This window comes from Coenobita brevimanus, chromosome 69 (assembly GCF_032717465.1).
Source record: "Coenobita brevimanus isolate Jiangsu-jjx chromosome 69, ASM3271746v2, whole genome shotgun sequence".
Classification (NCBI taxonomy): Eukaryota; Metazoa; Arthropoda; class Malacostraca; order Decapoda; family Coenobitidae; genus Coenobita; species Coenobita brevimanus.
This window is the reverse complement of record NC_137022.1, coordinates 790,149-815,242: the sequence shown is the minus strand read 5'-3', so window position 1 is coordinate 815,242 and position 25,094 is coordinate 790,149. Positions and strand designations below refer to the sequence as shown.

Genomic DNA, 25,094 nt, shown 5'->3' with positions numbered 1-25,094 from the left:
ACTTATTAAGTTACAATGGAGCATAAGTTAGACAAGAGTGCGCACTGTGAAGAGAATGGACTTCTGAGTGCAAATGGCTAAGTTCAGTGCAAGACTTCATGAACTGTGTACTGCAAGTGCTTCAGGAAATCCTTCTTACTGTCAGAGTCTGAGAGGAGGTGGTTTTTCATCGAGATGGCCATGGACTTGCTGTAAGTAGGCAGAATGTTTCATACTGTACTCTACTGTATTTTCCATACTATACTTACCTCAAACACCTCATTTCACTCTTTTATGTCCCTTATTGGTATGAATATGCTGTGTCTTAGGTGCTATGCATGTGCAGTAGGGAGGTGTTTTTCTGAGTTAGGCTAGGTTAGGGTCCATAACTACTAGTCCAGGAGCCAGGGACTTGTAAGTACCCAGAAAGTTGAATATTGTATGAACCTACCTCAAAAACCTCATTTTATGCTTCTTTTGCATTTATTTCAGTCTTTTATGTCCCTTATTGGTGTGATTTGGGTCTTAAATAGGTGCTATGCATGTCCAGAGGGAGTTGTATAGGTGTTTTTCTGAGTTAGGGTCCATAAGTACAAGTCCATAAGCTGGGGCCCACTATCCGGACAGGACCACTATCCGGACCTGCCTATGGCTCTATTACATCGGATATTGGAGGGATTACTGTATATACAGGCAGTCCCCAACTTATGAAAATAATTGGTTCTTAAAGGTCTTTTGTACATCATTTTTATCATAGGTCCATCTCTCATTCTTATACTCTCTCTCTCTCTCTCTCTCTCTCTCTCTCTCTCCATCCCATCCCTAATCCCGCAATTACAAAGGACACAAAGTTCTTTCCCTCTACTCCATCTCCTTTATACTCCATACCAACTTCTGTGCTATCTCCCCCCCCATCTCTCTCTCTCTCTCTCTCTCTCTCCCTCAGCACCCAGATTAACCCCTAGGATAGGCAATTTGATCGACCGAACTTCCCTTAAAACCTGTACATGGAGCCGATTTTTTTACTCTTACAGAAGTAAAAAGCTTTATGCCCAAGGTTTAGAGCTTGAATTTACACACCTTATGCCGCAAACCAAAGCATTCTAGACCAACTGGTTACTGAGCCATAGCCTGTCAAAGATTGTCAAAAACTGACACTGGCAACCCTTGCATACAGGCAGAGAGAAAAAAAATTGCACTGACATTAATTTTGGTATTACAGAATGAAAGATCTTGATTTTACACACCAGAAAATGTATATATCATTCTCATATGTCAAATGATTACCACGTAACCACAGCAAGCAAGTAGCTGGAGGTGGAGGGAGTACAAAGGGGTGGAGGGGGGAGAATGAGGGAGGAAGGTGGAGGAAGGACGGTGAGGGGAGTGTGGCATGGAAAAATCAACTTTATAGAGTTGGCAGGAGGAGCTGTGAGTCCAGTCACAAGCGAGGGAGGGGAAGAGGGAACAAAAGGTTTGGGGTAGAGGTAGGTAGCGAGAGGGCGGTGGGGGAATCACCCCCCCCCCTTGGATCCTCCCCCCTCCCTTCTCAGGATTTAGTTCTAATTGGTTTACATCGATATACGTCACAATCGGGCCAAAGCCTAGTGTCTGCAGTTTTTTATAAAGGCTCCTCTATTGGTCCTATTAGGCATCAAGCGAAATTCTGGAAAAGGACTGATCAATCCTATTAGTACTTTAGAGGTTAAAGCTCATTATTGTCTCCACTCCTCCACTTATCCCCTACCCTTCCCTGAACTGTATTTATCACCTCACCTCCTTGTCAGTGTCTTCACCTGACCCCATCCTTCCTTGCTATGACTGACCTGCCACACACAACACAAACAAAAATATGCACAAACACACACACACTATCTATCTATCTATTGCCAGATGCCTTAATCCCGTTTGGGGTGGCCACAAACAAATCGCCTCCACGTCGCCCTATCCCCCGCCATTTCACTGCCCTGCTCCCAACTCACACCTCCCTCTCTCATATACCTCTCCAACCCATCCCTCCATCTCATCCTTGGCCTCCCTCTCTCTCTTCCCCCCTCCACCTCACTCACATACACTCTCTTCGTCAGTCTTTCACCCTCCATCCTCTCCACATGGCCAAACCACCCCAGTGTGTTCCTCATAACGTTTCCTATCACATCCACATCCACACCACAATGCTCCTTTATATCCTCATTCATCAGCCTGTCTCTCCATGTGACTCCACAGGCTCCTCTTAAATAACTCACTTCCACTGCTCTCACTCTTGACTTGTGTCCTTCCAACAACGTCCAAGCTTCACGTCCATACGTTAGAGTTGGTATCACAATACTGTCATGTAGTAACTTTTTCACTTCCATGCTCACTTCCCTGTTTCTTATCACTGCTTTCAAAGAACACACAAACACACACACAATTATTTTTGTATCTAAGGTTTTATTGTAAGTTGATCCTTCCTAAGTAGGGGTCTGACTGTATATCCAACAGTCCCCTGAGGTAGGATTTCAAGCACATGTTTGAAAATAAATGCGTACAACAGCATATTCTTGAACTAAATATGAAAACTATGCCCATTTTACACTAAGTTCACCCTTAATTTCACCCTTTTGCAGTTTATTTCACATTCCTGTCATTGCACTTCTTAATGAAACACATGCACTGTGACACATTGTGCCCAATTTAACACACGTTATTCATTGTGGACGACAGAGGTCCAGTGACTTCACAGTGTCCATTAAATCTGATATCTGGTCTATCAAGCTATATTAAATCAAGGTTTTACTGTTTAGAAGAACTACGCCATTGACAGAGGGGCAGACCAAGGAAGACATGGGACAGGGTGGTGTGTACTGATCTCAGTTTCTGAGCTTTAACTAGTGACCTGATGCAGAACACAGTGAGGCTGAGTGCTATCAGATGAGCCCATTTGACCTACACTACAAGGAAAACACATGCAAAACCCAAAATGATGATGATGATGTTATGCATACTATACCTTTTTCTCCATTATTTTGGTTAATGTTGTTAAAGTACCGTATATGTTCAGCATTGCTGGTGCATGCACACTACACTTTAAAATCATTTTCTCACATAGTTGCACTTGGCATTTTCCCCATATAATGAGCTGTGCTACAATATATCACAAAAAACTTTGATAACATGAGTGATCACTTCTAAAATTCTATCTCATCTACAGCCAGATGCCTTAATCTTGGAGGGGCTGGACATGAACAAATTGTCTAAATGTTGCTCTGTCCTCTCCTAGCAGGTTGCCATCCCTGCAACTCACACTACTCTCAGTCATATACCTCTCCATTTCATCCTTGGTCTCCATCTCCTCTATTTTCCCTCCACCTCACTCACATACTCTTCTAGTCAATCTCTCATTCTCCAGTCACCCCACATGGCCAAACTGCCTCAATGTAGTCAGCACACTCCAGCACATCCACATTAACACCACAGCTCTCACTTTGTCTGTCTATCCACATAATGCCACATGTTCCTTTCAGGTAACTTATTTCCACTCTTCTCATGCCTTGTGTCTTCGTACAAAGTTCAAGCTTCAATTCCATACATTCGTATGGAGATATTACTATTGCCATGCAATTACTTCTTTGTTTTCATGCTCACCTCCCAACATAACTGTAATTTTTCTTTCCTACAGTACCCTTCTCACATTAAAATGTGGCTAACATCAGGGTATGTTATCATGTATTAGTCTGAGTTAGTTAAAATTTACAGTGCAAATAAAAAAACACAAATGTTGTCAAAGTGAATAAAACTGTTTTGATAAGATGATATACAAGAATGTGAATCTTGGTGTCCCACCTGAGACAGAACAGAAGAATCAACTGCGTAGATATACTGGTCTGCCATTATGATTTGGCCTGGCACTGGCGTCTGCAATAAAGGATCGTAAAGTTACATGAAGCCCAATGATGGAGTAGGGTGGTAAAAGAGTGGCTTGGAATACTGGTAAGTAGTGAAGGGTGGTGAGTGGTGATCCATGGAATATTTCTGCATTGCACTAGTTGGCTTGGCTCACATATGCATGACATACACAGACACTAGTTTTAAATTTAAGTCATATTTTATGGGTCCTGAAAGACAAATCATCCATGAAGCCAAGAGACAACAATTTGTCACCAAAGAAGTGACCAATCCCCAGCCATTGCTTTGCACAATGATATAGTATCTCGTGAGAAATCTGTGAGTTGGAGAGTATTGATGTGTGATGGTAAGGAGGCACTTTTTGAGGTCATCCTACATGAACTAAGGGATTCATGGTTGGGCACCAGATTCTGTTGGTACTCCTAACTTTAGTCTCAGAGCACTTTAAGGTCTGCCTACTGCCTGATACTGCATTCTGTGAAGAGAATTCTTGACAAAAAGGACTGCTCCGCATTTGTGTTCTTACACGGTAATGACCCCTCCTCCCACAACAGAAATCCCTCATAACCCCCCCATCCTATCCCTTAAATTCAATAGTTGTGGTTGATATTGTTATTGCTCAACCCCAGCCATGCCTGTCCCAACAGACCCATTGACTGCAGGTAAATAGCTGCCTTTATGAGGTTGTCTTTTACATTTCCTAACTGTTGATGTGCATGTGGCATGTGTTGTATACTGCACTCAACCCAAATCTAAGCTGGTTATTGAGAAGGGTTGAATGATGTCCTGATCTAAGCCCAGCTAGGTGAGCTGAATCAGCTCTATCTATGGATACCTTTGATGGGTGGATTTCAGGAAAGGGGCTTGTGGTAAAGTTTCATTTTGCACCATATCGTTTAGAAAGACTCCAACATGCTTGTATGCATAGGCCTTGCCACCCAAAGGAAGCTCTCCATGCTGCTTGATCTCTGACAGCACCCCCATTCACCTCCCGCTCTGAGGCCACACCCCACAACCTTGTTCCAGGTCTTCTCTGGTCTATTCTAATCAAGGTTCTGTACTGCCCTGCATGTGAAATGAGTACATAGGTGTTGCTAGTGTTGAAGTGTTTGGTGGAAGGATGTTGGAAGGATGTTGTTGAAGAGGGTCTGATAATGTTTGTGTGCTGACTTTTTTGTGTCTTGTTGTGTTGTGTGACATAGCAGTGTTGTATGTTAGCACAGATATTTCCTAACATGGAAGATTTTGGTTTCTAAGTGTACTATAAGCTTTGTGAGATGTGCTGGAACAGCCACTAAGGATGCATAAGGCATTGTTCTGTATGGTGTGCTAGGTGTTATAGTAGGTGTTTGATAGGATGGGGGCCTGCAAAGGGCATCACTGACCTAATATATAGTTTATAGGGAGTGTTTCTTTTTGTTACCCCATGTCTGTATCTATAATCTCCCTGGGTGTGGTGAGTCTGATGGTGCACTGCCGCTTAATGTCTTGGATGTGGTCCTTGAAGGTGAATCCAGCCATGTCACTTCAAGGATCTTAGTGAAGGGTGCATGTGTGGCACAGGTACAGTAAAAGTCCTCCAGTCTGACCACCAATAATTCAAATGTCCCAATACTCCGAATTTTTCAAGGTGAAAATTTTTGAATTTTTCTGGCCTTCTTTCAAAATTTTCTGAGTTTTATCTAAGGATTTATCTGGCTTGGACTTGCTCTTAGCGTTTGATGTGCCTGCCTGCAACTATTCATTTTCATTTACAATTCTATGGATTTCCAGTGAGTAAAACAATAACCCATATCATTTGAAGTGTTTGTTTAATGATCATGTACATATTTCTAATGTTTTCAGAAGTCCCTCTCAATAGTCCACAAAAACCAGTAGTCCAAAAGACCCTCAGTCCTCTGCCATTCGGATTACAAGACTTTTGCTGTACATTGTTAACTCTTACACACTGGGTCCTCCCAAGCAACGGGGTGGCGCCGCCCAGGCAGCTCTGGATCCCATCACTCAATGCAACTACTCTTGTGCCATTGTTTAAATGCTTGTCCAGGATTTTCCCCCACCCTTTCCCTCTCCTACAATCAGATAACACAGCACAGTGCATCACTTGACTCTATTAGTTACTTTCCCATCACCACAAGTGATTGTTGTTTTGGAGCAATTTGGCACATTGTCCGAACCCTTGTCCGCTTGGCCAGGCCATGCAATGTCTAAGCCTGCAAAACACTGCACAAAGTGCTACTTTATCATACACTGGACAAACTCTAGTACGTGATGCGTTAGTAAAAACGATAATGATGCTCGTGAAACAGTAACAACAGTGTCACTGGTGAAATGATAATGATAGTAATGTTTGTGAAATATATGAATGACATTTGTGTTGTTTTTACAAGAGTGATGTTTGCATTATATTTACAACAGTGATGTTTCTAAAATATTTATAACTGTTACGTTTGTCTAGTATTTACGAGTGATGTTTATGAAATAATTATGGTGGTGACAAGTGATGTGTTTTCACGAAAGGGAAAGGATTGGTGAAACACTTATGATAGTGACCTCTGTGTTACATTTACGATGTAGAAGTTTCTGAATCATTTACAATGTTGCGGTCTCTGAAGCATTTATGCCAGTGACAAGTGATGTGTTTTCATGAAAGACAAAGTGATTTGTGCAATATTTATCCCAACAGTGATGGCTTGGAAAACAGTCAGCTGGTCATTATTTCAGTCAGTGTCATCTCAGTAAAAATGAAGCTTATGACAGCAAAAATTGTGCGGAAGTGAGGCCTTCGGAAATCTTACGACAGTGACACGTGCATGAAATTGTAAATACCATGTATAAGTAACTGTATATAATAACTACACACAGAAAATAAGTGAATTAGTCATAAGTGAAAGGAAGTAAAAATCAGTGATTAGAAAGTATGAATTTACAGTAGTTTCGTATGCCTCTGTGCAATAAGGAAGAGAACGGGATACTTCTACAGAAAAACTGGTCAGGGAATATTTTCCCTAGTAATACACATGATCATTCATGTTGTTTGTTTACAGCAGCACACATCTCAGTGCACAGGGACAGCATGGCAGCATAGAAAAAGGGAAATGTTCCCCCAAGCTAGACCTTATTAGATCATAATAGCCCTGCTAGGTAACAAGAGGGCACTACTCCTCCTGGCATGGCAGCTACCGGGCATGGCTTGAACTCATGACCCCCTGGTCCTGAGTCTGACACTCTATTACTAAGCTACCCTACTCTCATGGCAGCATGGCACAACGGGTGGGGGGGGGGGTGTAACCATGAGCTAAGGCACCAAGGTGTTGAGACATGACTCAAGACATCAGCAGAAGTAGGTAGGGAGTCCTGAGAATGACTAGGGCTTTGCACATGGTGGACAAGGATGTGAAGCATGGGCTGGCTTGGCTCTCTCTCTCTCTCTCTCTCTCTCTCTTACACACACACACACACACACACACACACACACACACACACACAGAGGCCGTAGCCGGGCACACCTATCTGAATGCAGGCCTGCCAAAAGCCAAAAATTGCCTCCAATCAACTTGTCCTCACTCCAAAACACCATCACCTAGCAACCTGGGGATACCTGCACTAGAAAGTGAAAGACTTAATGAGCAAAAGAAGCATTACTTGAATTTCCAATGTGGTAGTTATGGTTGCTAAGCCAGGAGTGTGTGTAACAGAGTCATTATGTGAAAACTGTCTGAAAGCTGCGAGGAAGCAGTGCAAAAAATGTCCCGAACCTAAGGGTTAAGTGTGATGTTAAAGGTGTACCTATGCTCTCATGATTGGTGCTGGTAATGAGTGTAGTGGTAAATTTGGCTGGGGCAATGCCAGCCTGTTGTCCTTGACCCATGCCTCAAGTGTTATGGTAGTCTTGCTCCAGTGTGTAGGCTGTATAAGTGATGTGGTGTGTGGACGTTAAGGTAATGCCATCTGTATGTGAGGCAATGTTTGTGGGTAGTTGGACTGGAGTGTCATGCATGTACTGGCCGAAAAGTGTGGGTGAAGGAATGGACTCCTGTGGAACTCCATTAGGGAAGTTTTGTGTCCGTGATGACTTGCCTGTAAGTGTAACATGTGCTTGTCTGCCAGATAAGCAGCTGACATGCCAATATATGATGTTCTCCAAGTTTGTGTTGTAGATTTTGGTGGTTAGTTTGCAGCAAGGATGGCAGCTGAGGCTTTACTTGCATCTACTCTCCATATGTTAGTCTAAAGGATCCTTCACAAGGTGATGTTATCTTGGGATGAGAGAAAAATACAATTCCTGTCTGGAAACCAAACTTCTTCATCCTACCCTGCATTTTGTGAGGAAGACCCTGATCTAACCTAGCAGAAAGCCATCTCCCGTGTAGGAGCAGCTGTTCTCTATACTATTTTCTTTCTAACTTAGTAGTGGTTAATGCAAACTGGAGAATGGCCAGTCCACTTACAAGGTCAAGCACAATGTCTATAAAAAAGTACCCTTACTTTTTCTGTCTTTACAATTTGAAACAACAGGTGAGATTATGAAAATATTTTGAATTAGCTTCATATGCATATGTCTGTTATTTCTATTAGTACTGCACAATGGAACTTTACTTAACATGTAAAACACACTTTACATTCAGAAGTAAGTGTCCTACAAGAAAGAAATTTAAAAAATGCAAACAGCAACAGTACTCACTGAAAATATAAGAGTCGGGACACTTTTTTTAGGCACTGTATCACAAATATTTCATCTCTTCCTCCACTGTATCTCTTACTTCACTGTATGTTGAAGGGACATTACAGTAAACAGATCTGACAATGATTATGCAATTTAGGAGGACTTACTTAAAGGCAACAAAGGACTGGCTCCTGCTGTTACAGTTGGCTATTACTAATACCAATGTTGGGTTAATACAGGGTTAGCTGTTACTGTTACCAATGTAGGGGGTATGAAAGGGCTGCTGTTACTGTTACCAGTGTGGACTGACCTGAACTGCAACAGCATTGAGGAAGTCTGAGTGGTTTGGACTCTCAACCGTGAAGGTGCCACTGTTTACATCAATGTTTACCACATGTGGTGCTGCAGGGGGTGTCAGATCACTAAGTATGGCCTGCACAGGGGAGTCACAACTGTTAGCATCATCAAACTTTAAATTATTAAAGATATTCACACTACTAGTATCAACATATTTCACATTACTTGACATGGTCAAAGCACTATGGTTCGTTCACCTTAACCTGGTGGAATATTTGTCTTTTTGCAGCTCATTTATTGCAGGTCTATGGCTGAATAAGACACTACTGCATCTGTACATCCTTTCCATAGCACTTTTTAAGAACAGCCCTGTATGTCACTGTAAATCTCCTTACAGCTCGGCATTCAAGATGAAGACAAGGCAATTTTAGGCCAAGTTAAAGGCAACAGAAAATAGCATCAACACAATTCAAACAAGCAAGGAGAAATCAGAAAATGCATCACCTACATCTTGAACACATTCTAAGGCCAACCTCACTCTGCCCTGTGGCTTTCACTTTCAACCAGCTGTTCTCAAACTTGAAAATTACTTCAATCTTGCTTTGATCCTTCCAACAAGTTTGATCTAAATTGGATCAAAAATGTTAGCTGACCCTGCACTGCGACCCAGAACTATGACCTATTATTTTGAAAATAAAATGAATTACTTAATCTCTGACTGAACTTGAACCCTTCCACCAAGTCTGGTCCTAATTCAATTCAATTATTTGGGTTAAAGGGCCAAATTCGAGAACCTGTCCTACGAATTTTACCCTTGACCAATTGCTCTCAAAACTGAATCACTTCATCTTTCTCTGAGCCTCATCCCTACTCCCAAGTTAGATCTTAATCAGATCAAAACTGTTGCAGCTGACCTTTCCTATGGTACTGACTATTTTTTAGTCAAAATTCAGTCACTAGTTTCTCTGCTTTTCCCCAGCCATCATTCTAACCTGGGTACCATTTCATCAAATAGTTTTCCATAATCTTGCTAGGAGACAAATAGGCAGAAAGACAAACCATACAATTTGCATAACCCTCTGTGCTACATGCACCTGTGTAATTACTGTATTACATATATTCCCTGCATTGCCACCAACACACTTCACATTATAACAGTCTGCCCTCACTTGGATGAGTGCAGACCAAATGCTACTTTACATAAAGCAACACTGAGCCCTTCACTCTAGTAATAGAAGGATACATTTTTCATTTATCAGGTCACCATCACACAATTTTGTTCATGTTTGGGGAAAATTTTCAAGCTGAAGAGGTTTGATACAGCCATCATTAATCCCTAAATGGCTCAAATAAAAGCATCAGGAGGTCTCAAAAATAGAATTTAAAAATATATCACCACACTGCAAAAATATTTTCACAATTAGCAACAACTACTGTACAGGAAAAATGTACCCAGCTCGAAGTTATACCTTCTCATTCCTTCCCCTCACTTTGAATGAGGACAACACAAAAAAACAATTTTCCAAAGATTTTACCCACATCACTTTCTTTTTTTATAGAAAAATAAGGTCAAGATAATGACTACTCAAAGCAAGCTCAAGATGTGTTTCCCAGTATTTATAGACATCACATTTTTAGAGCACTGCTGAGTTAGGGCAGTGGAAAAAATTACAGTACCCCAGCTGGGCTTTTGGTGTGGTTTCCTCATATTTATGTTCACCATTTTTTGCTACAAAATAAGCTTAGAGTAATGACTGCTCACATCAGGCTTATGTTGTGGTTTCCTAATAGGTATGACGGAGTATGCTGCCTGTCTCATGCGCTTGGCATCCGCTCGGCTGTGTTCTGCCACATGAGCCAGGTAATTGTCTCGCTTCACCGTCTTGAAGGAGCACACCCCACATGTGAACATGATCCCATCGAGTTGAGCTGATGAGTAAAAAACATGGAACTAGTTAGTGAACAAACAACGCGCGCACATACCTGCGCACGCACACACACACACACACACACACACACACACACACACACACACACGTTTACATACATAAATGAAGACATGTTAAGAAAGATAATAACATCATTCATCAGACCAACCCTGGAGTATGCATCAGTAGTCTGGAGTTCTCATCTCAAAAAACATAGACAAGATTGAAAAAGTTCAAAGGGCCGCTACAAGATGGATACCAAGCTTAAGGGATCTAAGCTATGAAGAAAGACTAAATAAACTGAAACTACCAACACTAGAGGAGAGAAGGAAAAGAGGTGACATGATTATGCTATATAAATGCACATCAGGGAAGGAGAAAATAGACATAAATGATTACTTAACGTATGGGGAAGCATCTGCAAGAGGACACTGCAAAAAACTGCATAAAAATAGAGGTGATAAAGAGGTAAGGAAATTTAGTTTCCCAAATAGAGCAATTGATCAGTGGAATGCACTACCGAATGAAATAGTGTGTGCCAAAACAATTCACAAATTTAAGGATATGTACGATAAATATGGTTTAAGACACAGGACAGTACGAGCTTGACTCATTCCTGTAAAGATACAATTAGGTAAGTGCACGCACACATACATACACACACACACACACACACACACACACACACACACACACACACACACACACATGTATGAGCATGCACATTCATCACATGCCTGTGTGTGCACACACAAATGTGCACACATACAACATGCACACATATCATATGCCTGTATGAGCACACACACACATAAGGAAATTTAGTTTCCCAAATAGGGCAACTGATCAGTGGAATGCACTACTGAATGAAATAATGTGTGCCAAAGCAATTCATAAATTTAAGGATATGTACAATAAAAATGGTTTAAGACAGGGGACAGTATGAGCCTGACTCACTCCTGTAAAGATACGATTAGGTAAGAACAATTAGGTAAGAACACACACACACACACAGACACACACATATATATATATATATATATATATATATATATATATATATTTGAGCAAGCAAAAGCAAAGAAGTGCAGTCCAAAGAAAGTACAGTGCTCCCTCCATGTTCGTGGGTTCGCTATTCGCGGATTCACACATTCACTGATTTTTTTCCTTATGGTGCAAAGGCGGCCGCAAAAGAAGTTTCATGGCATCACTCTACATATTCATACTCCGTTTCAGCCTGTTGTTCCTGCCACCACCACCACACTACGGCGTCACCCATGCTCCATGTTGCCCATCCTGCGTGCCCCTCAGCCTGCATCCCAACTCTGTCTCAGTCGTTTGCCTGCCTATGCAAAACTTTCCACGAGTGAATTTTGTGCCCTAAACGTTAGGTAATTGCACTCTCACATTTTCTAAATGATATATGTGCAGTGCTGTGCTATCTGTTGAGTGAAATATCGCCCAACTTTGTGATACGCGGTATTTAACGAGGAAAACAGTGAAAGCAATTTTCCCTGTTGTGTCTTTGTTTGAATACCAAGCAAGCATGGGGCCTAAGTGTGGTGCATCGCCTGGTACTGAGCACACCACTACGCGCTCAAAGATAATGAGCCTTGAGCAGAAGGTGAAATAACTCGATAAGTGCAAGGAGGGTATGAGCTATGCCGCTGTAGAAAAACTGTTTAATGTGAACAAGAGCACGGTGTGTTACATAGTGAAAAGTGAAGACAAAATCCGGCAGGCACTAGCATCCACTGCCCCACCCTCAGCCAAGCAAGTGTTGGTGGTGAGAGACACTGCCATGTCTAAGATGGAAATGGCATTGTATCTAGGGATTCAAGATCAAACTAAAAAAGGGCATCCCATAGATAGCAATGCCATAAGTAAAAAGGCAAAGTCTTTGTATGAAAGGATGACCATACCCGACCCCATCACCCCAAGCTCCAGAGCTGACCCTAGACCTGCTGCCCATCCAGAATTTGATACCAGTGAAGGTTGGTTTGACAAATTTAAGCACTGTTTCTCCCTACACAACCTGAAAATAACGGAGGACAGTAGGTTGGCTGACCACGTGTCAGCAGCACCATTTCCCACCACACTGAAGAAAATCATCGAGGAGCAGGGTTACCTTCCTGGGCAGGTTTGGAACACGGACGAAACAGGACTTTATTGAAAAAAGATGACGGATAGGACCTTTGTTGCAAAGGAGGAGAGGAGGGCACCAGGATTCAAATGACTGATGCACCTTACTTCTTTGTGCAAATGCTGCCGGCTACATGATAAAACCAGGGTTTATTTATAACGCCACCAACCCCAGGGCACTGAAATGGTGGAACAAGAACCTACTGCCAGTGTTCTGGATGCATAATAAGAAAGCCTGGGCCACCAGCAGCATCTTTATGGAACGGGTCCACCAGTGTCTCCTGATGGAGGTGTGGACCTTCAGGAGAAGGGGCTACCTTGTAAATTCCTGCTGATCCTGGACAACACACCAGGCCACCTTCAGTCCATCAAGGCAATGTTTGATGATATGGAGGTTGTGTTTTTGCCGCCGAACACAACCTCCCTCATACTGCCCCTCAACCAGGGTGTAACTGCCGCCTTCATGGACAAGTATACCCGGAGGAGTATGCAGAGGCTCCATTCTGCATTAGACGCCAACCCCAACCTTACCATTATGGAGTACTGGAAGGGGTTCACCATCGCTGACTGTCTCACGGTGGTGCAGGACTGCCTTAAGGGCAAGCGCCCTGAGACAGTCAATGCTTGTTGGTAAGCTCTGTGGCCGGAGTGTGGCTGGGATTTTGCTGGATTTTCACCTGAGGAGCAGGTGAACCTGGCCATAAAAAAGATGGTGGAGCTGGCAATGAATGTTGGTGGTGAAAGGTTCAAGGATACGGAGGAGGGGGAGGTGAGGGAGCTGGTCAAGGCACATGCCGTGCCTCTCACCAACGAGGAGTTGGTGGAGATCGTGCGGTCGGTGGGTGAAAAGGAGGAGGAAGAAGAAGAGCAAGGTGACGATGCACAGCCGCCGCAAGCCCTAGCCTTAGAGAACCTGGCTGAAATAATGAGGATTGCTAATCACCTTAAGCAATTCGTCTATGACACAGACCATTGATGGTGAGTGCACTAAAAGTGATGGACAACATTGACGAGGTGATGACCCCCTACAAGACCCTGCTTGACGATATAAAGCACAAGCGGTCACAGTTGCCTATCACCATTTTCTTCCAGCAACCTGCTGCTGCCACTGCCACCCCAGAGTCATCCTCCTCATCTTCCCCCACAATCAGTCCTCCAGCCCTTCCTGTGCCTGAACCTGAACTCAAGGTTGACCCTGACGACACTGATGACCCACCACCACTTGGCGGTGACGTTAGAAGTGGTGACGAGGGTGGGTCTAAGCACAAGTAGACCCATCATGCCATGCAGTGACAGTCTCTGCATCATCTCATCCAGTCATTTGTCATCGGTAACTGCATGGCTAATCATCTTCAAGTCATCATTGTCATGTTCATCATCATCATCATCACAAGTCATCAGGGATTGTCTGCCATGGCCTAAGGGACAGTGGTAAGTACCCAACAGTAAACTAAGATTTTAATGGCTCTAAGGGACAGTGGTAAGTACCCAACAGTAAACTAAGATTTTAATGGCTAATTGTAAGATGTGTACGTAAATTACAGAACAGTTTACGGTATAGCTGATGACCGATGCTTGGGTAGTTACTATTTATGACATTTTAAGGTGCTTTCAGGTTCCAGAAATGCTTTATTAGGTAAGTTTATGTGTAGACTTGCTCTCGAGTGTTTTTTTGCGGGTCTAGGGGCTTTTCACTGGGGGGGGGGGAGGCACCAAACATTCATGGAAATTTTCCATTCATGGGGGTCTGCATCCCCTAACCCCCACAAATACAGAGGGAGGACTGTACTGTATTCTTATTGACATATTGTATAGCCCTGTGCATGAACAGGAAGTAGGTGTTTCTTCACTGCCAGTGCTAGAATGTCTGTAGTTTGATGGTACAGATAATTCCTATCTATCTATTGCCAGATGCCTTAATCCCGTACGGGGTGGCCACAAACAAATCGCCTCCACGTCGCCCTGTCCCCCGCCATTTCACTGCCCTGCTCCCAACTCACACCCCCTTCTCTCATATACCTCTCCACTCCATCCCTCCATCTCATCCTCGGCCTCCCCCTCCCTCTCCCCCCCCTCCACCTCACTCACATGCACTCTCCTCATCAGTCTCTCACCCTCCATCCTCTCCACATGGCCAAACCACCTCAGTGTGTTCCTCCTAATGCTTCCTATCACATCCACATCCACACCACAACACTCCTTTATATCCTCATTTGTCAGCCTGTCTCTCCATGTGACTCTACAGACTCCTCTTAAATAACTCATTTCCACTGCTCTCACTCTTGACTTGAGTCCTTCCAACAACATCCAAGCTTCACTTCCATACATTAGAGTTGGTATCACAATACTGTCATGTAGTAACTTTTTCACTTCCGTGCTCACTTCCCTGTTTCTTATCATTGCTTTCAAGGAACCAGCAACCTTTCTTCCTTGTTGTACCCTTTCAAGTACTTCACCCTCCAAACTTCCAGCCTTACTCATCACACTCCCCAAGTACTTAAACGTACTCACATTTTCCATTTCCTCACCATCCAACCTCACTATACATTCACTGACTTCATCTCTCTCAAAGACCATCACTTTACTCTTCCCTACATTCACCTTTAGATTCTGTTTCTTACACACTCTCACAAACTCATCCACCAAGCCTTGCAGCTCCCTTTCGTCTTCACTTAACAACACAGTATCATCTGCAAACAACAGTACAGGGAGTTTCCAAACACCGCCCTCTCTCACTAGGGCCACTCCAACATCCAATGCCCTACCTTGTGTCTCTTTTATAACCCCATCCATAAACAGATTGAACAACCATGGAGACATGACACATCCCTGTTTCAACCCAACCTTCAAAGAAAATTCACTCAGTTCACCATCAACACGCACTGCAGCCTTAGCACCATCATACATACTCTTCACAGCATTCAACAACTTTCCATCTACTCCATATATTCTTAATACTTTCCACAATCCTTGTCTATCCACCCTGTCATATGCTTTCTCCAAATCCATGAAGGCTGCATACAACTTCTTTCCCTTCTCTAGAAACTTTTGCACTAAAGATCTAAGAATGAATATCTGATTTACACAACCTCTTCCCTTCCTAAAGCCTCCCTGTTCTTCTCCAACTGATCATTCATCATCATCATCTGGACCTCCTTTCCTACCCAAGGGCAGGGTGAGGAGTAGCTATGTCCAGAAAGCACAAACTTGCCCAATCCAAATAGGCCACACTTCCATTCACTCATCATTCAAGCCCCTGGAATCCTGGCTCCACCGGATACGCCAAAAAACATTCACCACATTCTGCAGCTTCACACAAACGTATCCGGTTGAGACAATCCGGATGCTGCCATGCTCACAAGGGGTGCCAAAATCCCTGATCATGCTTTTCTCCTCACAACATTCATCCAGCCAGCTCAATCTCTTGTCAGTTCCCTAGCCTCACCAACTTCCAAACCTCTTTTACTCAAACACTCATCCACCATGCCTCTCCACCTTCTCCTTGGCCTACCTTGCCTCCTCCCTCCTTCAAATTCGCTCAGGTAAACTTTTTCACCACTCTATTGTTATCCATTCTTTTCACATGACCATACCATCTCAGGACACTCTGCGATTCTGGTGTCCACCAACTTCCTCACTCCACACCTTTCACAAATCATACTATTTCATATCCTATCCACCCTCTGTACTCCACATACATTCCTTAATAGTCTCATCTCCACTGCTCTTACTCTTGACTTTTCATTTGCATGCCATACCATTGTCTCACACCCATATGTTTGAGTTGGCACTAACACTCCCTCATGTAAGCCTCATGCAGCTGCAACACTCAAGCCTCTGTTTCTTATCAAGGCCTTCATTGCACCAGCTACTTTTCTTCCTTGCGTCACTCTACTTTCCACTTCTTTTGCACATTTTCCTCTCTTTTCTATCACTGTACCCAAGTATTTGAACTCTCTCATCAATTCCAGTCTCTCTCCATTCACTGTGACATCACACAGGGATTCACCTTCTCTCTCTAGAACCATCATTTTACTCTTCTCTACATTTACTCTCAAGGCATGATGCTCACAGACATCAGCAAAACTCTGCACCAGCCTACCAAGTTCCTGTTTGGTACTTGCAAGCAGTACTGCCTCATCAGCAATCAACAAATTTGAGATATTCCACCCATCACCATTCATTAACAACGCCATCCCTCTCTCCATTACTCGTGTTTTCACTTCTCTCATCACCCCATCCATATATATATATTGAACAACCATGGGGACATCACACAACCTTGTCGCACACCCGCTAATTCCTCTGTTATTTCCCTAACTCTGTCAGTAAGTATCCTACCATACACCTTTCCTATTACACTAAGAAGACAATGCCTCTATGATTACCACACACTTCTTTTTCCCCTTTTCTTTTGTACAGTATCCTCGCATCCAACATGGTAATATTGTCATGCACAGGTCCCGTGTTGGACCAAAAACCTGTTGGACAAACAACAGAGCTTATGGGGAAAAATGAATTATGTTAGCAACCCTAGGAAAAGTCACCCTAAATACCTACCATATACCTATACATATATTGATACTACTGTAATTATAATAAATGGTGCTGTACTATGAATGATAACTAACCTTTTAGGATAGTGTTGGTGGGCTTGCTGGGAATGGAAGGTGGTGTCCGAGGCTGTAGGTAGTCCTCCTGGGTCCCCGGAGGATGGCTGCTGGCGCCACTAGCAGGTAATGGCAGCTGCTCCTCCTCAACCTCCCTCATAAATTTTTCAAAATTCCTCTCCCCTTACTTCTTTCTCTCGATGATTTCTAGCTTGGTGGCCTGAGGGAGGTACCGCCGTTTCTTGGGGTTTTAAGAAGGCTTCCTAGGCATTGTAAGCAGGGTAAAATGCAGTGGCATGGGCAGAAAATGCAGGGAGAGAAGAGCACTGTCCAATGCGAATTGTGTGACTGAGTGGCGCTGTGGAGGGAGAAATTTAAACAAAACATCACGTGAAAGCAGAAGCGATTTTAACTGGGCGACGTCACGATCACGTCACAATAGCAGGCGGGGGAGGCTACTTGATCGGAAGTTTTGATTGGCTGTCAGCGTCACGAGAACGTCCAGTATGACCGTGTTGGACCGAGGGTGATCGTGCTTAAGGTGAACTCTGCGCATTTCGCCCACTTCTCGGAGCTCCGTCCGTGTTATGCTAACGCACCCGAGTTACAGTTATTAAATCGTATTAAATCGTACTAATTTTTTGCTCTCTGTGCTGGACGCGAATCGTGTTGGACAAACGCGTGCTGGACGCGAGGGTACTGTACAAGGGAATAATTATACCTGACTTCCAATCCTCTGGGACTCTACCTTCCTCCCAGGCCAATCTGCACATCTTCCACATCCATTCTACTACTATCTCTCCCCCATGCTTCAGCATTTCACCACACACTCAATCAATTCCTGGGGCTTTCCCCAATTTGACTTTCTTCATTGCTTCCACAACTTCTATCCTACTGATTTCTTCCTGTCTTCTCACCTCCCTCCTTCCTAAACCACAGAATACGTACTGTACTTGGATAGAGTGTCTGAGACAAGCATCACAATATTTGTTTAACCTGGGTAGTGCTGTATGCTGGGTGAAATGTCTCAGTTTGACTCCAAAGAGAAAATGTAGTCTAGTGAAAAATGGATGATTCTGCTTGGCAACACCCACAATACATAAGTTTTTTTGTATCTTTTCTACCGAAGTAGCTGATATATTAAATGGAAAATGAAATTACAGTACTGTGCTGTACAAGAATACTGTACCATGTTTTACTATTATTGTCATTTGGGTCATATACAAATAATAATAATAATAATAGTAAGGAAAAAAATTGAACTTACAATATGTACTCACCAAGGCCAGGGTGTTTGTCTTTGAGATGAACCTTAAATGTGGTGGACTGAATGGACGCATAGTCACAGTAAGGACAACGGTATGGCCTCACCCCCGTGTGCTGCATTTTGTGCCGTCGCAATGAGTTGTGGTCTGATGTGCGGTACTTGCACTTCTCACATGCAAAGGGTTTCTCTCCTGACACAATAATAAATTAAAGTCAGCATGTATAACTCACAGCAGGAATTTCAATAACTATGGTAACATAAACACTGCATGTTATAACTGTAATCTCATAAAACAATGAAGGCAAACCTTGGGTACAAAAACATCATTATCTATCTATCTATCTATTGCCAGATGCCATAATCCCGTAAGGGGTGGCTGTTAGTCTTTGTTAGTTGTTTCACGGGGAGGGGCACTAACCCTCCGCCAACCCACTTGCTGACACGTAGGGAACATGTATGGGTTGGTTATATGGTTACCACCCAGCGTTGTAAATGATTTCCTGGCTTACAGGAAACCACTAGGCTTGTCACTCAATGTAAAGCCACCTGAAATGGAAAGAGAAGTAATATAATGCGACAGGAATGATGGGCGAAATAGGAAGAGAAGAGGGCAGACACGGAAAAAAGAGTGATAATGGTGAAGGCAGAAGTAAGCAGCACAACAAGTGACTGGATGATGGTGAGAAATAGGAAGAGAGGGGACAGACAAAAAAAAGAGTGATAAGGGTGAAGGAAGAAGTAGGCAGCACTACATCAAGTGAGTGGATGATGGTCGCCACCACCTACCACCAACGTCATTATCATCCTACCTAAATTTCCTGTGTTTAGATGGGGTGGGAAAATCTGTAGCAGGACACCTAGATATCCATGATAACAATAATCAAAGGAAAAATGAAATCTCAGACACAATCCTCCCCTTTCCCATGCTGCTGCAACAACAACACTACTTGTCACATCAGTGAATGGAAGTGTGACTTCCTATATTCCTGCACTAAAACACGGAGGGAATTTTCCAGTCCCAACCTCCTGCCTCATAAGTCAATGTTTATGATACAAAGAATATGCAGGTAGTATTTTATCTCCTATTCACTCATTATAAAATATGATTTGGTACCTCTTTGTTACCACCCTTCTTCCATTTCTGGAAACGCCTTCTTTTCTCCTTAACTGCAGCTTCTGCACCCTCATTCCACCACCAGGTTATTTTATGTCTTGGTGGGCCTCTTGTTCAACCACATACTGCATCAGTAACTCTCAAGAGATTGTTCTTAAGAGCTCTGTACTGTTCATTAATGCCTCAGTTTATTAAATGATTTCCTGGAAAATCATTTGGCTTGTTACTCAATGTAGAGTCACCCTGGAGTAGCCTTACACTGAGTGAGTAGATGATGGGCACCCTTATCCACAAGAATATATGAAAACAATTAATCAATACAGATGACAGTAATGACAGGATATGTATACTGTATATCGTACCTGTGTGCTGCCTCATATGCATCTTGAGTGTTGAGCGTGAGGCAGTGGAGTAGCCACAGTAATTACACAGGAAAGGCTTCACCTTCTTGTGAACTGACTCTTGGTGGTTCCGTAACATACGCTTGTCTGAGAATGGTCGCTGACAGATCTCACACTGGTGCTGGGGGGCATCATTTTTTTTCATGTGTAAAGCCTGTTCAATGAGAACAAAACTAGAGCCATGTTACAAACACACTTAAATAGACTAAACATACCTATATTGTACTTAGAGATTACAAAACCAACACAACTAAAGAGTATATAGTCTTAAATGTCGGGACCAACTGCTTAGCCCCGGGCTCCTACGCTCCTCATGGGGCAATGTAGGATTGGATGATGGATGGATGGATGGATGAAAATCATGAACAAATCAAAATAAATCCAGCTGGTACCAGTGAACACAAACATTTTAAAGATTTCTAGTGCCTGCAGTATCTTCCACAGCATAGCTTCTGAAACCAACAGGAGCTTTCACACTCTCCTTAAAGTTGCCAATCTTCACCTGATGTCTTAATTTGAAAAATAAAAATGTGGTCAACTAAATTAGTTTTGTGTTTCCTTCATCACTTTGTTCGTAAGTATAATTTTATGAACATATTTACTCAGTAAAATGAAGAAGAGAAGCTTCAGTATGATACAGCTGAAGGGAGTCACTAAACTAATTAAATTCACCATCTAAGCCTCCAGCCAAATATATTTTGTGGCTTAAAACTGATTACTTATATGCCCAGTCATGTCTTTCAATATAGTGTTAATCAAGTAACACTTTCAGACATTCATGTCTGTATATAATACTAACATGAAGTTGTCTGGCTGCAAAATATTTAGAGGAATCAGATGAAGATTGTATGCACACGCCCACGCCAAATTTTTTTGTTGTCTTCCTGGAAACATTGGTACAGTACTTGGGAAATCGGTCAGCCGCTTCGTCTTCGCATGATTTCGGCTACATAAAGTGTGCCTTTTTTATAATGTTTAGTTGGTATTTTCTCTTCAGCATTTGTCAGATGAAACATTAATCTCTTTGATAACTAGATGATAAGTACAGTATTTCAAATTAAACATGCAGTGAGACTTCTAATAATATGTGATGAATGCTAACAGACATTTGTCATTTTAAGCATTCTAGTGACTGTCCTGCAGTATTTTATTTTAGTAAATCATATACAGAAAACTTATATAATAACCAATGATTACAGTATTGAAGAATTTACATACTCATCACTAAATATTAAGGAACGGATGTTAGAAGATATATGACAGTGTGAGCTGGGAGTAGTTGACTGAGTTTCTAATTAAATTACCCAGCAATTATTGGCAACTACTGAGTTTGTGAATGTGCCCATTGCAACAGCTACATTTCCAAGTTGCTGTAACGAAAATTTTTCTGACAGGACATAGTAATCGCTGCATGTCTACCCTATACAGCAGTACACAAAGATGAGATACCTTACACCACTATGGTGCTTCTGTCATAGGCAGATCCACTCCAAGCACTGTAAACTCTTCCTTTGCTCTTTTCACCTTAATGTGGTCCAGGTTTTCATCCATTTGCAGCTTATTTCATGTATATGAATGACAGTAAAAGACAATACCTGTACTATGGCACTACATCATTTTTACAGTAGCTACTGGTGGCTAGCATCATATTCTGGTGTCAGTCTACTGTTACACATCAGCACTGAAGAGACGGCAAATTTAGGCAAACTTTTTAAAGTGAAAAGAGCATACGTGATGCCAACCTTTAACAGATCCTCCATGAACTGCATTTCAAAACAAAAATACAAATCACACAAAATGAATCTTTCAGTCTCTTTTTTTTTTTTTTTTTTTCTTACTACCACTGGATGAAATTTTACTGAACTTAGAAGAGCTCAATAAGAGAGAAATTAATAAATACCATATCTAACACCACCAATTCAAAAAAATTTATGTAACATTGAATAAAATGATCTGGAAACAACAAAAATAAAACAAAATATGTCATGGGACAGAAGTGATGGAGTTACGAGTCTGCAGTTATCAGGCGAGTGGTGGATGCAACACAGCAGCAGTAGTTCAGTTGGTGTTTCCTCTAGGGAATGTAAGTCACTGTTGTAAGTCCCCTTTCTTCACATACTTTTCTGCTACTGCCATCAGTAAATTGAAGACAAATTTGCTTCTAAAGTTCTACTGCTATCTATGAAGCTACAGAAGCACTGTATGGCAATTTCCTTGAATTTACAGTCGTAATAATATGAACAAAACTAAGATATTTTGAGAAAATCCCTTTCATGTCTCCATCAAGCAAAAAACATCGCAGCTGTTCCCACACTCAGTGAGAGACATGTTGGGTCTCCATGCTAAGTAATATGAGTTCCTTACCCTTACACAGTACTCCCCCTCCCCCCCCCCCAAAAAAAAAAAACATTCACCTGTTGCTAATCCTACCTTGGTGTATTCTGCTCCCTAAGCGTGAAAGGATGATCAACTATACAGTAATCCTTTGGTTTTTGTGCATACCTGGCACCACGCCTGGTGCTTAATAATGAAACTGCGCAATAATGAAAGCACATCATCATCATTATCATCATCCGGACCTCCTTTCCCACCCTAGGGTGAGGTGAGGAAAAGCAATGTCCAGACAGCCCAAATTGGCCCGATCCAATGGGCCACGCTTCACTTATTCATGCCCCCAGAATCCTGGCTCTAACTGATATGCCAGTAACTTTCACCACATTCTGTAGCTTCACATACGCATATCCACGAGAGTCAATCCGGACGCTGTCACGTTAAAAAGGGATGCCAAATCCCTGATCATGCACTTCTCACAACATTCATCCAGCCAGCTTGATCTCTTGTCGGTCCCCTAGCCTCACCGACTTCCATACCTCTCTTCCTCACACACTCATCCACCATATCCCTCCACCTTCTCCTTGGCCTAGCTTGCCTCCCTCCCCCTCCTCCAAATTCGCTCAGATATACATTTTTCACCACTCAATTGTTATCCATTCTCTCAACATGACCATACCATCTCAGTATACTCTCTTTGATTCTGGTGTACACAGACTTCCTCACTCCGTATCTTTCACGAATCACATTATTTTGTATCCTATCCACTCTCTGTACTTCACATACATTCCTCAGCAATCCTATCTCCACTGCTCTCATTCTTGACTTTTCATTTTCATGCCACACCACAGCCTCACATCCATATGTTAAAGTCGGCACTAACACTCCTTCATATAAGCACTGTGCAGCTGCAAAACCAGCCTGTTTCTTATCAAGGCCTTCATAGCACCAGCTACCTTCCTTCCCTGTGTCACTCTACTTTCCACTTCTTTTGCACATTTTCCTTTCTTCTATCACTGTACTCAGGTATTTGAACTCTCTCACCAATTTCAGTCTCTCTCCATTCACTGTAACATCACACTGGGTGTCACCTTCTCTCTCGATTACCATCACTTTATTCTACATTTACTCTCAAGGCACGATGCTCACAGACATCAGCAAAACTCTGCACTAACCTACTGAGCTCTTGTCCGGTATTTGCAAGTAGTACTGCATCATCAGCATACAACAAACCTGAGATACTCCATCCATCACCATTCATTACCAACGCCATCCCTTTCTCCATTACTCGTGCCTTTACTTCTCTCATCACCCCATCCATATATATATATACACTGAACAACCTTGGAGACATCACACAACCTTGGTGCATGCCCACACTGATTGTGAACCACTCACTTAGATGCCCATTTACCCTTACACATGCCTCACTACCATCATAAAAACTCTTGATTGCACCTAACAGCTTACCATCTACACTGTACAAGTGCAAAACCTTCCACAATCCTTCTCTGTTTACTTTGTCATACACTTTTTCCAGATCCATAAATGCCATAAACACCTTGTAGTCCTTCTTACAAGCTTTCTCCACTATCTGTCTCACTGCAAATACTTGATCCACACATCCTCTGCCACTTCTAGAGCCACCCTATTCATCACTCACTAGGACTTCTATCTCTCTCACTTTCCCTATAATAAGTCTTCCATACACAGTACCTTCCCCACAACACTCAATAAACTTATGCCACAATAATTCTTGCACTCACTTCGCTCACCTTTATTTTTGTACAGGGGTACAACCACAGCCTTTTTTCACTCTGTTGACAAAGTTTCACTTATCCATGTCTTCTTACATATGTCCAAGAAGTACTTCATTCCACTCTCACCACTATAATTAATCATCTCTGCATATCCCTCATCAACCCCAGCTGCTTTCCCATTTTTCAGCCGCTTCATGAGGTTCTTCACCTGTGTGACTGTCTTATTTCCTGGCACTGCAGTCCTTCTCTGTGCACCCCCAAAAATCATGTTTAAAGCTGCTCTGCTCTCTCTATTCCCATTCATCAGGCTTTCAAAATATTCTTTCCATCTGGTCCTTACTTCATCCCCATGGGTTAATAATCTATCACTTACATCCTTCACACTCTCATATTTCTTTCCACTGTCACTTCTACATTTCCGCACCTCTTTCCAGAATAACTTCCTATTTTCAGAGTAGTTTGCATTTATTTTCCTCCTAGATCACCAGAGGAGTGAGGTGGACCAGGAGAGACAAAAGCAATCAGAGAGAAAGACTGATAGTCAAGCAGCTGAGGATCAAAGAAATGGCAGAGGAATACAGGACCAAAGTAGGGGAGGAGGTGGAATCAGTGAAGTGGAATGAAATGGATCTGGACAGCCTGTGGAATGCATATAGGGACTGCTTAGTTAGGAACGCTAAAGCAGTGTGTGGTGTGGCAAGAGTAACAGAA

General features: G+C 42.5%; 1 protein-coding gene across 1 annotated transcript in view; it reads right to left on the bottom strand.

The window, feature by feature from the left end:
- LOC145406019 (uncharacterized) overlaps positions 1 to 25,094 on the bottom strand; it is a 77,429-nt gene that overhangs the window by 27,258 nt on the left and 25,077 nt on the right. The window contains exons 5-9 of the mRNA XM_080277206.1: positions 20,254 to 20,446; positions 18,791 to 18,967; positions 10,593 to 10,759; positions 8,844 to 8,966; positions 3,805 to 3,876 (exon numbers count right to left, since the gene is read on the bottom strand). Coding sequence (XP_080133332.1) covers positions 3,805 to 3,876; positions 8,844 to 8,966; positions 10,593 to 10,759; positions 18,791 to 18,967; positions 20,254 to 20,446 — 732 coding nt within the window. The remainder of the gene's footprint in view (positions 1 to 3,804; positions 3,877 to 8,843; positions 8,967 to 10,592; positions 10,760 to 18,790; positions 18,968 to 20,253; positions 20,447 to 25,094) is intronic.